Below are 16,527 nucleotides of genomic sequence, written 5' to 3'. Positions count from 1 at the left end.
CGAAGAGGGTAATACTACTTGTCCTTTCACCTCTTCTCTGTGTTTGTTTGTCATCCTTTGGCTTTACTATGACAAGTAAACATGCTGTCTGCTCTTTTTTTTAAATCATGGCTCCTCACACCATCTGCTCTTGTGAGAAAGGTGATTGCAAAGTCAGTTGATGTGAGGCAAAAATGTTGAACTGCCTACTTTAAGATCACAAACTGACTGACTGACTGTAATGTAAAAATATTTGGTAGTTGATGTTTTATGAGAACTGAATACTATTTTCCTCGACAGCGTCATTCCTTAAGGTCACGTGCGAAAAAACATTTCTCTTTTTTTCTTGTTGCTTCCACATTGTCCACGCCCTCTGCTCATACATGCTATTGTCTCTGTCACAGGCCACTTGTCCCATTGAGGTTATTTGATGGAGGAAAAGTAGCTTGTCAAGGCTGTGGGAAAGTTTTGCTGATATTAAATCTTAATGACTTAAACATTCATCATAGGGTGCGTCCAGAGGCCTAGTGGTTAAGATGCATACCATGTAACCTCATCGTGGGACCTTTTGTTGCATGTCAAACCCTCTCTCTCTCTGTTTCCCTCTCTCTCTGTCTCTGTCTCTCTCTGCATTTTCTGTCAGTATCTCTGTCACAATCAAAATGAAACCAAAAATTTTATTATTAAATAAGTAATATTACAAAATTTGAAATGTGTCTCTATAATGGCCGTCTATCTGTAAGATTTCTGGCCCACAGATGTTTGTTTTGCTGCAGTACTGCAGTCGGCCACTAGGCACAAATTGGCAGCAGGGCTGGCCCGATGCGCCAAATGTATCTCTCTTAATACACCCATGTGTTTACTTGCCTATTTTTAAACTTGTCATCAGCCGTAATAAAGATGAAAACTAGCTTAAATAGGCACACGTTGAGTAGTTTGTTCTGACTGTGCTGAAGGGACGGTGTCTTTCTCTCTCTTCTCAGTTTCTTTATCTCCTTTCCGATCTCTTTTTTCCCCCCTCTCTCTTCCCTCACTCCCTGTCCTCAATTTCCTCCCATTGGCCTCCCTTATATTTGCCCTCTCTCTCTCTGTCTGTCTCTGTCTCTCTCTCTCTCTCTCTCTCTCTCTCTCTCTCTCTCTCTCTCTCTCTCTCTCTCTCTCTCTCTCTCTCTCTCTCTCTCAAACACACGCACACACACACTCACTCACACAGTCTGTCTGTAGGGTCTGCCTTGTCTGTCTGACTTCAGTGTCTGGCTTAATGATTGCTCATATCTACACACATCATCACATGGACACACACACATGGATACAGTTTGCTCTCTCTCTCTCTCTCTCTCACACACACACACACACACACACACACACACACACACACACACACACACACACACACACACACACACACACACAAGCTACCCCCTTCCCCTGCCTCTGTCTTTGCCTTTGGCAGTCTTTGTCTCTCCATCACTCCCCTAGTTGCTTTTCCTCCTTTTGTCGTGCTGTTGTCTTTCTCTCCCCCCTCTCTCTCTCCACACACACTCAGTTAGTCGCTAGCATTCAGCTGTCTACCTTGAATCCCCCCCGTCCTGTCTCTCCCTCTCTCTTTCTCGCTGTCTCTCACACACACACACCCTCCCTCCCTCTTACCAGGGCTCAGTTCCCTCCAGAGGCTGCAGGGAAACAAAGGAATAATAGATTCCATCTTGACTGAGACGAGGCACTCGTGTGTGTGTGTGTGGGTGTGGGTGTGTTGGTGTGTGTGTGGTGCAGGGGTGTCACCCCCCCTCCATACACACACATGCCCGCTGTTTCATTCCATTGCCTCCCATCTCTTCCTGCCCCCTCTGCAGCCTCCTCTATAGCATTTAGCCATTAGCATCAGTGAGCGAAAGCACGGTTGTAGTTTTAATGGATCTGTGGCCGTAATGGGCAATAAAACGGACACTCACCCACTTAACCCTCCGTCAAGTGTTCGCTCCTCCACCCGTGCAGTATGAGTGTGTGTGTGTGTGTGTGTGTGTGTGTGTGTGTGTGTGTGTGTGTGTGTGTGTGTGTGTGTGTGTGTGTGTGTGTGTGTGTGTGTGTGTGTGTGTGTGTGTGTGTGTGTGTGTGTGTGTGTGTGCGATAAGACATGACAGAGAGGAGGTCGAATGTCGAGAGAGTGTCTGAGATGGGGAGGGGTGAAGGGGATCAAGTGAAGGGGTGTTAATAGGCATACTCACTCTTTGTGTGTGAGAGAGAGAGAGAGAGAGAGAGAGAGAGAGAGAAGGAAGCCTTCCTCTGTGGCTGCTGCTTTTAGAAAACAAATCTCTAGAGAGACAGGGTTTGCACTTCCTGTACACTGGGATTCTTTTGAGGTGGTGGTGGTTGGTGGTGGTGGGGGGGCGGGGGGGTCATTGGTGACCTTTCTGACCTTTCTGGGAGGGTAGGGGAGTGAGCAGGAAACTGGATACCCTTTTCCTCCCGTCTCCTCCCCTCTCCCTCTCATGAACACCCCCTTGTGCCTCCTACGTTCTTTGCAGGCTGTCTATCCTTCCCCCTGCTGCCCTCTAATAACACACACACACACACACACAGACAGCAGGTCTATATACATAAAGACATAATGTCCTAGTTATGTAACATGTGCTGAGATATGTCGAGCTCTATGGAACCACGTTGTTCCACTCTTTCTTCTATTTCCCTTATTTTCTGTCCTTCACTGATTCAGTCTCTCTTTGCTGCCCTCTATCAGTCATTGTTCTTTTTCATTCCTTCTTCTTATCTTTCTTTTTACACCGATCCCATTGATTGACTGTGGTTGTGTACCTGGTTAAGTTAAAACAATTAAATAGTGTCTTATGTGCCTGTATGTGGCTGTTTACATCAACTTAGAAGAGAGATTTTCAAAGAAGTTTTAGGTTGCTGGTGGGGAAAAAAATGGAAATAAATCTAAACTGATCTATCTATTGCGTTACTTTAAAGTGAACTTGCTGCACAGGCACCACTGCAGCTACAGCTGATAAATAAGGGGTTACGTTAAATGCTAAAACAGTTGCACTAATGGAGATGGGTCATAAAGTCAGCAGTGACTCAGTAAAGTCTGGTATCCTGTAATATCTATCTAAAAGGTAGATTTATCTCATCTTCATGCACAAAATAAATACAACCAGGCCCCGCTCACGACGGGAAAAGTGCACGTGCGTGCACACATCTCAATACACAGTTCTGTCAAAGGCTTCACACTATTCCACGGATCAACAGGTGTCAAGATATGCCGCAGTGGCACCAATTAAAGCGAGGAGGAAGAAGACAAATAAACAGTAATAAAGATAATGAACACAGATGTAAAAAATGCTGCATTGAAAATACTTCATTTAATTAATTGCCTTTGCAGATCTTTTTATAAGAAAGTAAATACACTTAACCTTAAAAATGCATCCAATGCATATAAACACACAGAGGATTATTGATTGATTATAGCTGCTTTAAAGGTGCACAAATCAGTGTAGGAATTGGTCACTCCCAGTTGTGTGTTTTGCCAGAGACCAGGGTTTTGTGTGAAAGCACCCAGTGGCTGGTAGAGAGGGCAGCTTTTTGTCTGGTGGAAAATTCTCCATCTGAGACCGAGGTCATGCTCTGAAACCTGCCTGGCAAAGGGCAGTTCAGACTAAACGTCCTGTCTGGTATAAATGCTTTTTGTCCTGTCAGGAAGCTGTGAACTTCATGTGACAGGGTTGAGATCAGGCATCGAACTCTAAACAATTCTCTCATTCAAAAACATTTACCAGAAGAGTTCACTGCAGCGCTGTACGGTTATGATAGAGACAAAAGCTTGACCGACAAATAGGCCAGGCCAATATAACAACAACTGCATATGATATGTTTGAGAGCATTTAGAAACAGAGATCCCAGTACTTGGATTAGTTCATTATTAAACTGTAAAATGTTTCCCTCAGTACATATCTTGGTCACTGATCTTTAAAACATAATTTAAGGTAACCTGGACAGGGTCCAAAATTAACCTTTTGGCTCATCTGCCAACGTCAAGTAAACTGAGAAAATGTACTAGCCATAAAACTGCATCATTCATTATTTAACCAAAAGTCATTACCTTGGGTTTTGTGCCTTTCTGAACCTTTTGAGCTTTGTATTTTAACCAGGATCTCAGGCCTCCTGCATCGTTCAGACGCCACCTCTCGCAAAAACGCAGGCCTGTGTGATTTTTCTCTTCGTCACTTCTTTTGCTCTTCATGTTTTCTTTTTGGTGGCTTAACACCAGGACTGTCGATTAATTAAGTCCTCAAATTAAAAGTTGGTATTCAAATAATTCAATAACAACGGTTGAGGTAGAAAAGGGAGGAAAATGACATCAGCTCTGTCAGTATAACAACAGAGCCATGAAAGAATACTTTCACAAATTAATGAAAATTTGAAGTAAATCCCTGTCTCTAATAAAAGCCTGGTCCAGGAGTGATAAAGGAAACGTTTTGTGTATACTTGAACCTGAGTAATTTCCTCCTTCATTGGTACCTGGATCTCTCTCTACAGATGTAGACCTGGTATATTTCTCTCTATATGTTTTTAACAGAAGCACAAGCATGAGGCGAGTAGTGACCAGTCTTGTGAGTACAGACAGTGAGACTATGTTAGTTTTAAGGCAGAATTACTACCCCATGTTTTAAGTCCAAGTAAATAATGTCATCTTTTTGTAGCAGTTTAATCTCTGTAATTTCCAATTCAGCACAAATTAAAGTTTATACCCATTTGGAGTGGAAATGGCTTGCAGAAAGCAAAATACGGTGCATGCGGTGATGTAATCTGTGTCCATGACAGTTTACAAAGAGCCATCGATTGACAGCCGATCCATCCAATTGAAATGTTGCTGCTGGAATCTAGCAAAGAAGACAGAAAATATAGCAAGAAGATTTAGGTTAAACTCCCTCAGTTTATCTTTAGGTTTATCTTTTAGGCTCCTTCTGCCTCAGCGTATTATCAACAAATCAAACATGTCTGCAGAGATCTTTGATGAGTTGGGAGTGGTCACAAGGGCCTCATTTTTTTCAGTAACGGTAAAATCTGTCCCGTCAGCTTCCGAGGAAAATTGTCTCGTGTGAGTTTGCTTTTACCAGCTGCAGCTTAAGTTGGTCAGCGTTCTTGCTTCCTACCTCTGCCTTTACAGAAAGTGTATTTCATTGTGCGGCCTATTTGTGCTACAGTGACCTCACAGCCCCCGAGCTACACACACACACAGGCCACAGTCTTTATTCAAACAATGATCTAGCTTCCTGCACACGCTCACTCAGTCTCATGACAGGGTATGACTATGGCTGACTGGATGTATGACTAGCTCGAGTGTGTGTGTGTCTGCGTGTGTTAGAGAGAGAGAGAGGGAGAGAGGGCAATAGCCATATCTCATGTGGCTGTTTTTCTGAGCTGCTGTTATGTCTGTGGTAATTTGCTGTGGCAACAAACCGCTCAGCCTGCTCCCTTTTGGCCTATAGACACACACACCCACATGCGTATATGCACGACCTGTACATATATATACACACACACACACACACAGTTGGCACACCAACTTTTGATTACAGATCAAACTGTTTCTGTACTTTGTAAATTTCTTGTTCTCCAAACATGTATTTCTGGAGATTTCTGTACAATCTCAGCGGCTGTGAGTCAGACTCCTCGTAAGTTTCCTCACATTTGGGCATTTTTTTAAATAAAGAACACACACAGACTTATACAGACAGTGCGGGTTTGGTTATATACTGTATATTGGAAGTAAGTAAGTAAGTGAGTGAGTAAGAGATAAGCAAAAAAAATTAAGAATAACAACACGTTTAGACAAGGCGGCATTATTAAAATTTTCCATAGTTATCTTTATAACATCTTTAGTGCAAGTGTAGTCTCCCTCACACACACAGAAGTGAGTTTCATGAATTGCAGCTGTGTTGTGTTATCAGCGTATACAGCCTCTCCCTGCAGTTTTATTGAACTCTTTATCTAATCAGCCGTCTGGACCTTGAAACTAAAACCGGGCTCTGCTCTGCGTAGCATTCCTCTGAAACACTGAGGAGAGAGAAGGGAGGGTGGGGATGAAGGAGAAGGTGGTAGGGAGGGAGAGAATTAATGCGGGAGGGTGGAAATATCAGAGAAGGGGCTGGGCAGATTTCTGGAGAAGTTGGCTGTTAGGGTGATATAACAAGGGTAATGAGGGCAGAGAGAGCAGAGAAGGAGGTGGTTAAATTTAGAGAAGCAGAAGGTAGGGAAGAGGAACAGAAGTAAAAAAAGGGGAGTTTTGGGAGGGAGAGGAAAAGAGGGGAGGAGAAATAAGAGGAAGGGTGGGAGGAGAAAGCTTGTGAAGAGGAAGAGAGAAGAGGTGGGGGAGAAGAGAGGAACGAGAGCATGAGGAGACATGAGGGTGAATGACGAGATAGGATGAGAAATGAGTGGGTATTAGGGTAGAAAAAATGGCATACAGAAGGAGAGACAGATAAAGGGGGGAGGAAGAAATGAGGACCTGATTGGGAGCTGCTGTCCAAACAGCAGAGGAGCAGAGCGGGGCTTAGCTGTATCTAATACCAGAGGTGTACTTTTTACAGACATCCATACAACCTTTTTACACTCAAACAACAAATCAAACTTCTATTGTTTTCAGGTCCCCCCCCCACCCGAGGACTCAGAAGGTATATTTTTGGCAATGTATGTTTTGTTCAGGTCTGGAGATGAAAAGAGAAGGAAGAAGGGAGAAGGAAGAAAAAGATGATGGGATGGATATGAAAGTGTCAGGTGTAGAGGAAGGAAGAGGATAAATTAGGGTAGAGTTGTACCTGTGGTGGAGTCGGGAACAAGAGAACACTGGCAGCAGATATGATATGATATTATTATAATAATAATAATAATAATAATGCCCCAAGAACAACTGTAAGTTTCATTGGTTGAATAGTTTTCCGAGTTTGGTTGTCCTTAGTTAGAGCTTCATATTCCCAAAAACAAGGCTTAACCAGGCGTGCTGTGCTGCTCAGACTCATTTACACAAACCTGAGCTCAAGTCTGCTCTATGCAAATGGAGACCAGTGACTGAAACAAGCTCCACTCTGGTCATTTATAATGCCTGAACTTCACAGGATGGCAGTGTGGAAGAAAAAGGGATATGAAAACAGAGAAAAGAGGACAGTGGGTTATAGAAAAAGAGAGAGAGAAGGGTTGAGTAGATGTGGAAGAGGCAGGGAAGGACAGTCTGTGTGTTTTCGCTGCAGCACTGCACGAGGAAACAGTGCAGTGTTGGAAGCAGATACACACAGGAGAGAAGATGCAGTAATTATCGACACACACAGACTTACACAAACACGCGTGTGCGCACGCCACACACACACACACACACACACACACACACACACACACACACACACACACACACACACACACACACACACACACACACACACACACACACACACACACACACACACACACACACAGTGGTGATGCAGCAATAATTAGTGATGCTATCAGCAGTCTCTGTCCACACCACCAGTCTCACAAACATCAGTATAGGAGTGGAGAGGCAAATATAAATGCCTCCCTGTGACGTTAAATATGCTTGCTGACACAGGTTGTATCATTTACTCGTCTGTGTATAGCATGTTTGTGTAACAATGGGCTTTTAACATGAAATACTCGTGTGTTCTGATCTTTCCGGGATCCAAACGGTTGAGTCTGGCAGCTCCAGGTGGCACCGTTTACACACCTCCAGTCAACTGTGACCAGTGAGAGTCAGGTCTTACACACATAAATACGTGCACATGCACACAAATATCAGTGCTGTGACCTGTAGTGTGAAAAGTGCTCTGTGCTTTTTACTTAAACATAAAATTTCTCATTTTACAGTTGACTGGAAGCAGCAACACCTTCGTTTACATTCATTTAGTCCCACACCAGAAGTTGCTCGATACAAATACACAATCCAGCGCTGTTGGCCTCCAAGCACCTGCAACCTTCCTGCTGAAGGGCACATCAACTCTTAAAGGCTTCAGCATGCTTAATGCAGAATCAGTGAAATTTTCCAGATCAGTGTTTCCCATCGTATTTTATTGTGGAGGTGCCTCGCCTCACCTGAAACAAAGAGCAGCTCTGCCAGTGTCAGAAGGTATGATTACATTTTTATGAATTCTGGCAGCATTTACCATCTATGCTAACCAATATTCTCGGGGATACCCTTCAGATCTTTGTCTCTGTTTCCATCCATGTGATAACATCTCACAGTCAGCACTTTTAGCTCTCATGGTGGTCCATATTTATAAACTTCATCTGTTGGAAACAGGAAGTAAGGATGAAAACTAAGCTACAATGAATAGCAGAAAAACATTGAGTTGATCATGATGTTTCTTGAAGACATGAAAAATATAAGATGTTCAGCTTCTAGACATGACATTCACTGACATTTTTAGAGAAGTTAGTCACAACACAGTGTATATTATTATATAGTATATTATATAGCATTAATAATTATCCCAAAAAACGATCTTTATTAATTTGATGCCAATTTCTGCTTTTACTTTGGGCTTATATGTCACACTGGGTTTTTAACCCACTGTCAAAAGCTTTTGGGGCTTGTTCAGGGCTCCTAAAACAACAGCCAATTATCCGCAGTCCAATCTGCCTTTTTAAAAGTCCATAATTGGTCAACCTCATGAATAAAAACCTACAGTGTCTGTGCTGCAAGCCAAGACAAAATTTGGTCAGCACACCACAGGGTGCCATGATAAGAAAACAAGCATCGGATGCTTATTATGCTTCCACTTTGTTTTAAATCCAGTGCCTGATGGAACAAAAAATGAAAAATAATGTGGACTTTGGACGGCAGAAAAAAACAGAGTTAGAAGTTTCTGGAGCTAAGTCATGTCGTCACATGACAACAAAAGATGTCAGGATGCCCTTGAGAAAGCCTCTTAGCCACTTAGTTTTCCCAGGGTAGTTCCACTAGAGCTGTACAGGGCAGCTGCCGTGTGTAGAAAAGTCAAATTTGACCTTGAACCCCCCCCAAAAAAAAATCTACTACAGGAATGATGTTGCTCATGTTTACCATCATAATCAAGTTGGGAGTTTGCAGAGTGATGTGACGCTGACGGGAGTTTTATGCCCGGTCCCACAGGGATAGCAGCGATTTAAGTGGTTTAATGAAGGCTGTTAAATTGACATGGGCGATGCTACAGCTACAGCCCGATGGTCTGCAGATGGTAGTAGAGCATGGTGATGCATTCTTAGTTCAAGCTTGTGTGTGTGTTTATAGCCACATGCTTGCCTTCTATTGATTTTTTTTTTCTAGAGGTTTCACATCCCATTTTCTCTTTCTCCTTTTTTTTTTTTTTCTGCCTCTCTGTCTCTTGTTTTTCTCCCTCTCTTCAGGCTTTCAGGAATGCATTGAATGTCCTTATCTTTGCCCATGCAAACACAAGGGTGAGCCAGCAGAGGTTGAATTCCTCTGCAGATCCTAGGCAGACAGACCACACCGCACACTGGCATCTAGACAGCCTACAGCCAAAATGTCTCTTTACTCTTACTGTAAAATCCCCTTGAAAACAGGGTAGACAACCTTTTTTGTGCACTCTCTACTGTCAGCAGCACCTACGTTTGATAATTTAAATGTAAGTTCTAGGAAGTAAAGCACAGCCTCTAAATGGTGATTGGTTCCAGGACAAATTCACTGGTTCGCTAATGAGCCGTATTAGTCACAACTGGAGGAAATTTGGCTTGTGGCAGCTGTTACAGTAGTCTCCTATTTGCATGACTTGATTTCCAACAACCTAGCTGTTGAGGCGTAATATGATGCAAACTATACCACATGCACAGTACTGTAGTGTTTAATTTATCCCACGTGGAACACTAGATAAGTAGGGTTTGACGTAGGAATGACTTAAGCCCTGCGTAAAAAAAAAAAAAAAAGCCCCCCATCATTGAAACTGAGCCAGTCTGGCGGCGCAGTGGGGATGGCAACGCAGGGCGGTCCAGCAAAAAGAGTTGAACCAGTCTTAACTTTTGCTGCAACGTGATGGCATCCGGCGCGGCACTGCATGTAAACACACATTCTTAAAACACTGTATTTCCGTTTTACCTCGCGATTGTCGTGAAATCATAAAATAATAGTTTTTTGGTCTGAATGGACATAAAACAACAAATTATTTCCACGTTATCATAATATTAAAGCCATGTGTCCTTCGCCTATTATCAGTATCGCCAGTGCCTCTTTCTTTGATTAACTGATTGATTTAGTCTATAAAATGTAAAAAAAATAGACAAATGCCCATCAGTGATGTCTTAAAACCACAACCAGATAGTCTTCCTCCACCTAGCTCACTTTCCTTACTCAAAAAACATACACATATTCAGACACAGTATTTTGTGTGGTGTGTTACTTATCCAGACAGCCCTGCCTCTAGACGCACACAGTATCCATTGATACCTACACACAATACACCCTCACAAGCGAACACATGGGCTCACAATGCTGCGGCTGCCATAGATGCTGCTTCACGTATGCCTGCGCATAAAATTACAATGACAAGGAACAGACAAAAGACAGTGCTGTTCTTTATTAGCATCCCTGAAGGCTACAATCACACACACACACACACACACACACACACACACACACACACACACACACTGTTCATCTCTCAAGTCTAAATGGGTTTCCTTGCATCACAACAGCGTACAATGCTGGTGTAAAGAGGCCTGGTCTCACTCACACAACCATCGATTGCTCAGGTTAGTGTGAGCGACCGGCTTCTGTTATTTAACAGATGAACAGCAGATGACTTTCATATCTTTCAGATTGTGAACTGAGCTCAACTGATTTTTTGTCTTCCCTGCAGTGTCACACATCACGCTCTCACTCTCACTGTCTGGCTTTGGGTCGGGTGTTAATTTACCACAGGAGGGTGGCGCATGCTCTGACTAATAATTAACGTCAGCGTTTCCTCTGTGGCTTCAGGTAGCGGTGGTTTAAAGGAGGAATATCACCCTTGGGTTGTCTTACTTTGTTAAATATTATTAATCGGTGATGTTCAGTGCTTTCTGGTTAGTGTTTTTTTTCCCACAATACCTCAGGCTGACTAACCTGCTTGTATTTCCACAATAATTGTCTTCATTTTGCACAATTTGTGACGCCTTTGTACTTTTATTCTACAGCTTGATTGTAGCTACATGAGATATTCTTGAGTTTGTGGTTTCATACCCTGGTTATAGTCCATCTGAAACACTGTCTGCATCTCAGATTTTTTTTCAGCGATTCAAAAATGTCTTGTTCGTGTTGTTCTTGCTTGAGGTTGGAGGAACAAGAATGCAGTCAGAACTTTCTAGGGTTTAAGAATAAGCATGTATAGGGATGTAACGATACACTCAAATCACGATTCGATACAATTCACAAAATGAAATGAAATTGAAGACAAATTATGAATGAAAAAGACAGATTTTCCTTTGTAAAAGTGAAGTCTTAATGCCTTGATACCACGATTTGATTTTTTTATCTCATGGATTTGAATGTTTGCATATTTGCGATATATCTTTGCATTTCTAAGTATGTCATCTTCCTGTGAAGGGCCTAAAAATGGCTGCGTAATAGTGATACTGAATAATGAAGTAAAACAAAATTGGCAAAATAGTATTACCCTAAAAAACAGTTGGAGGTACGTTATACACAACTTTCTTGTTACAATGTTAAAGTTTTGGGGCTGGATTCTTTCATTTTGTTTAATTTGGCTTTGTTGTGCCAAACCTTTGTTCTCTGGATGCTATAATTAACTCAATTAATTAATAACAATATAGTATATTTTAGTTTTAATTAGGGGTCACTATACTGTTGGAATATGATTTCCTCTTGCACTGATGGGAGTACTGTCGCTGGTACTGCAGGATCACTGCCTTTGTTTTATGGAGCAGTGACGTTGACGTGATCTAATGCAAATAGTTGTTTGCTCTGAATTTCAGAGGAAACACTGACGATCCAAAGTCTCTTTCAGTCTATGCAAGAACCCATAATGATTCATTCCAGGATTATATTGTCACATCCTATTTCCTCCACCACATCTGCTGTGAACGATCAGCCACAACAATGGCTATACAGGATACTGTGGCCTCTATACCGTGTCAGAGCCAGAAAAACAGCCTCCCAGGTGGAAGATCCTCATTACATCAGTTTCCCCTGCATCCACGATGGAGCACACATGGCCCCTGTGCTGCTGGAAAGATCCCTTTTTAGTGTCTTCAGCATAAGGGTTTTTTTTTTTTGGTTTTTGGTTTTTTTTGAAAGCACAACCTGCTGTGACACTAAAGGTGAAAGAAGTGAAAATGGTTTATAGCAGTAGTTCCCAACAATTTTCCTTAAGGGACCTCTTTTCTATCATTGATAACTGATTACCCCTAACTAAGTGACATTTTATAGATATTTCTTATTATATTCAAGACCAATGTTCTATTTGACAATTTCCTTTACATTACGTGAACCAAAATCCTGATATATATATATATAGACCTACTGTATGTATTTTTTAAGTTTTCTTACATCCCTTAAAATTAAGAAGGCCTTGCGACCCCCGTGAAGCTTCGGCGACCCCTAATGGGGGTCCTGATCCCCCAGGTTGGGAACCACTGGTTTACAGTAACTGCAGCCGACTGTAGAGTCCTTGATCCACATTTATAAAATAACAAATATTTTACAGCATTTCAGGGTTTTTGGACACTTCAGATTTTATTGATATTACTTACTGGATACCAAAAGTTTTATAGTCACTAAAACAGCCACACGCATACACTGAATAAGATACGTTTGGACCCCAGAATTTGTTTATTTATTTGCTTGCTGCCACATTAAATTTATGTAATCACAATCACATTTGCAACACAACTGTCTTGCAAAATTGATTTGCAAGTGATTGTGTTGTGTAACATTCAATCTGTGTGTCTGGGCCTCCGCCTGAGAGTTTGCATCACAACTTAGACAATAATAATCGAGCCTCGCTGCAGACTTTGACACAGCCTACTGGTTTTGTGAATTTGAATATGAAGGTGTTGACAGATAGGAAAATAAAAATAAATTGCCTTTTGAGAGGATAGCAGCTGCTCACACACACACACACACACACACACACACACACACACACACACACACACACACACACACACACACATACACACACACAGTAAACAGGTTAAACTCAGGTGAAAGCTGTTGTTATGCAGCAGTGAGAGGCGTAACCTTTTTCTGAAGAGGTATGATTAATGACAGTGTGGACATAGTGGCATGTTTATACAACAAGTTAAACACACAGATATGCACACAACTGCCAACGCAACATGGCTTCCAAACAAAGTATCTCAATTTAAAAATATGGAAATATAACTGAATTATAAGATTAAGATTTGGAGGAATAATGAAAGAATGATTGGTTAGTTTGTCATCTGATTAGAATTTAAATGACAAACATTTGTGCTGTTTTTTTCTCGTGTGAGAAGACCTGTCAGTCAATCTGGGAGTGACAGTAGCTTTCCTTGTTTTTTTTTTATTTTGTGGTGACATTTTCATTTAGACAGGTTACAGCAGATTACAATTATTCTTAGAAGATCACAGTTTCTTACGAGGGAGCTGGCCTCAAGCGTTTCGTTTCAGGGCACATCTTTACACCGATCGAAACCTGTGACCTTTGTTATATAAAATAAGAAATTGCAGCACGTATAAAGATAAAATCCAAAGGTCAAAATGTGAGCTGTTTTTTTTTTTTTAATTTAGTAAACCCAAACTTTCAGCATTTGTCAATACCTTCCGATAATAGAGCATTTTTTCTAACCTTTAGCCCACTCTACCACTAAACTTTAACCACGTAGCTTCCCTTGCACCCCTTGTTTCACCTCATATCCCCTCGTATCATTGAGCACTTCCTGTTTCGGATCGTCAGTTACAGCTCAGCTTAGATGAGCAGCCAGTGTTTATCGTGGAGGAGCGAGCCGCCTGGGCGTTCAATACAAACATCTTGTATCTTGCAAACACTCTCTGGGAAACGGGCCGTAATCCTGTTGTTGAATGCTTCCGTGAAGCCACAGTGTTCTTTTATCCGGGGTCTCTGCTGTCTTCTCACACACTGCTGTTGTAATTAAGATGCTGACGAACTGAAAACTGCAGTATTTATTGCCCTTTTGTGAATTCAGTTTGCAAGGCCTGGTCATAAATTAGCTCATATCAACAGTAGAGTGCGTCATTAAAGTGGAAGTGGTACATTTGTAAGGCTAATGTTGGTGAATAGATTCTACCTTGTAAATGCTTTGGCTCAGCTTTAAAGCCTCTGAGCTGAACCAGAGAGCTCTCCCTGCTAACCACAACTGGTTTCTATTTCTATGTTATGTTTAATGTGGTTTGATGCAGCTGTGTCAGATAGTGGAAATCAGATTTGGTCACATTATCTAACACAAAACCCCTGTTATCACACACACCAACCTTCACTTAGAGCTGTTTTTAGTCTTATAGTAGCAGCTGATGTTAGCCTACTTATAACCGCCAGGTGTTTGCACCAAAGGGGATCCATTTGATAATCAGGGTGTAAATGTTTTGCCTCCTCACAGGTTCTCAATGCCCAGAAAGCCGGGTACAAGGCAGCCATTGTTCACAATGTGGACTCTGATGACTTAATCAGCATGGGATCCAATGATTGTAAGTTACCAGCACCACCTCCTCCTTTTTCTTTCTGTACATCAGCACATAAGCACTTAGCATCTTACACAGCTGCCTGGTTATGTGTCTCTGTTGACAGATGATGTGCTTTTGTTTTTCTCTTAATCCCCGAGCCTGAGGAAAAGCTGCAGTTTTATAGTCAGAAGTCCATTTCAGGCCTCTAGATGTACTTGAGGAATTATGCGATGCCCTGCAGCACCTACCCACCTGTGAATCCACATTGTCCCTGCTCTAGTCCACTTCTGTGATATGATAGTGTCTGGAGTTTTCTTTCACTTCGGTCTCACCTACTATACTCACTTGAGGGGGTGCAGCACAGTCATTAATTATCCAGAAGGCTTCTTGCCCTGGTTAGTGTTTTTAGGAGGAGTAGGATGATGTTTTACACGCTTGGTAACACCGGTGGTCAAGAGATTTCTCCCTTTAGCAGCACTGCATTCAACAATTTCTGCAACAGACAAACCAACAAGCACCACCACTTCACACAGTGGTTGGTCGGTCTTTCTGAAGCTCTCTTTTTTCATAATTCACACAACTACTTGTCATTTTTCATATGTAACAAATTGGGGAAACATAATAAATACCTCTGTGGAGAGACTGAATTGATTGACATCAAACAACCCTTTGTACGAGCATAATCCCGCCTTAAAGTTTTAACAGGCTAAAATCTGTTGATACAAAGTAGGTCACAAGTGGCATCATTAGTTTGGAAGCACATGGACATTATACAGACTCAATATAGCAGCCGCCATATCGGGAATCTTTGAATTTTTCTCCTCTTAAATCGGTATCGTCCTCAGAATATCCCATATTGGTTGGGGTCTATCCAAAACCCAAAGATACTGTTTTTAATAACATAGAAAAAACGACTAACAGAAGCTCCGATTCAACCGCATCTCTTGCTCTTAAGTTTTTCAACTAAGTAAAAAACTAAAGAAAGTGAACTGAACACACTTCATCAGTTGAAGAAGACTGTTACATGTGGTTAAAAACCTCCAGAAAAAGGAAGGAAGTGGTCCTTGAGCTGAGTTATTTTTTTTATTTTAGTTTTTATTTTTTCTCTGATAGCAGGACATTGTGTTTCAAGGTCGTTCAATCGAGTCGGGCATTGATATACAGTCACATGATATATTAATACAGTAGTTTTTTTTTTTGTTTCTATTTTTAGTGGATGTTATGAAGCAGATAGATATTCCCTCTGTGTTTGTGAGCGAGGAAACTGCCAACTCTCTGAAAGAAGACTACACGTATGACAAGGGGTAAGTCTAAACCCAAATCTCCTTTTTCTGCCTATCTGTATAAATAGAAGAAGTAGGTTTTTACACACTGAGCTTATCACAGTTCTTCCAGTGTAATGGAGCAAAGAGCTGGCTGTTTAAGACTGTCCAGCCCTTATTGGCTTTCCAGCTCTTCAATATAAATTTAATATAATATTGTTGCAGAATAAAAAACATGCCTGCAGCGTGTGTTGTAATCTATCGAGGCAGAGGATTTGTCTTGTGATGTGTTGTCAGTGCAGCCGAGGTGGTAATGAAATGTTTCGGCCTGTCAGAGGAGCCCAGAGAATCACAGCGTTAAAGTACCATTTCTCCACTTTTAAATCAGCTGGTCTGTGTGTGTGTGTGTGTGTGTGTCTGTGTGTGTGTGTGTGTGTGTGTGTGTGTGTGTGTGTGTGTGTGTGTGTGTGTGTGTGTGTGTGGTGCTTGTCAGATACCATCCAAATACGTGAGGGTTATTCCCAAGTCTTTTGCAGAGGAATGAACACCAAACATGGTATTGGCAGGGTTTTATCAGTGTGGACCAAATTGGTTGTTACAAATTTGACTGCCACAGAGATTTGT

At 41.7% G+C, this 16,527-nt stretch overlaps 1 protein-coding gene across 1 annotated transcript in view; it reads left to right on the top strand.

The window, feature by feature from the left end:
* Window positions 1-16,527, top strand: part of rnf13 (ring finger protein 13) — a 44,067-nt gene that overhangs the window by 15,979 nt on the left and 11,561 nt on the right. The window contains exons 5-6 of the mRNA XM_051375947.1: window positions 14,578-14,665; window positions 15,855-15,945. Coding sequence (XP_051231907.1) covers window positions 14,578-14,665; window positions 15,855-15,945 — 179 coding nt within the window. The remainder of the gene's footprint in view (window positions 1-14,577; window positions 14,666-15,854; window positions 15,946-16,527) is intronic.

This window comes from Dicentrarchus labrax, unplaced genomic scaffold (assembly GCF_905237075.1).
Source record: "Dicentrarchus labrax unplaced genomic scaffold, dlabrax2021, whole genome shotgun sequence".
NCBI classification, from domain to species: Eukaryota; Metazoa; Chordata; class Actinopteri; family Moronidae; genus Dicentrarchus; species Dicentrarchus labrax.
Note: the sequence above shows the minus strand (reverse complement) of the source record. Positions and strands in the feature narration are given on the sequence as shown.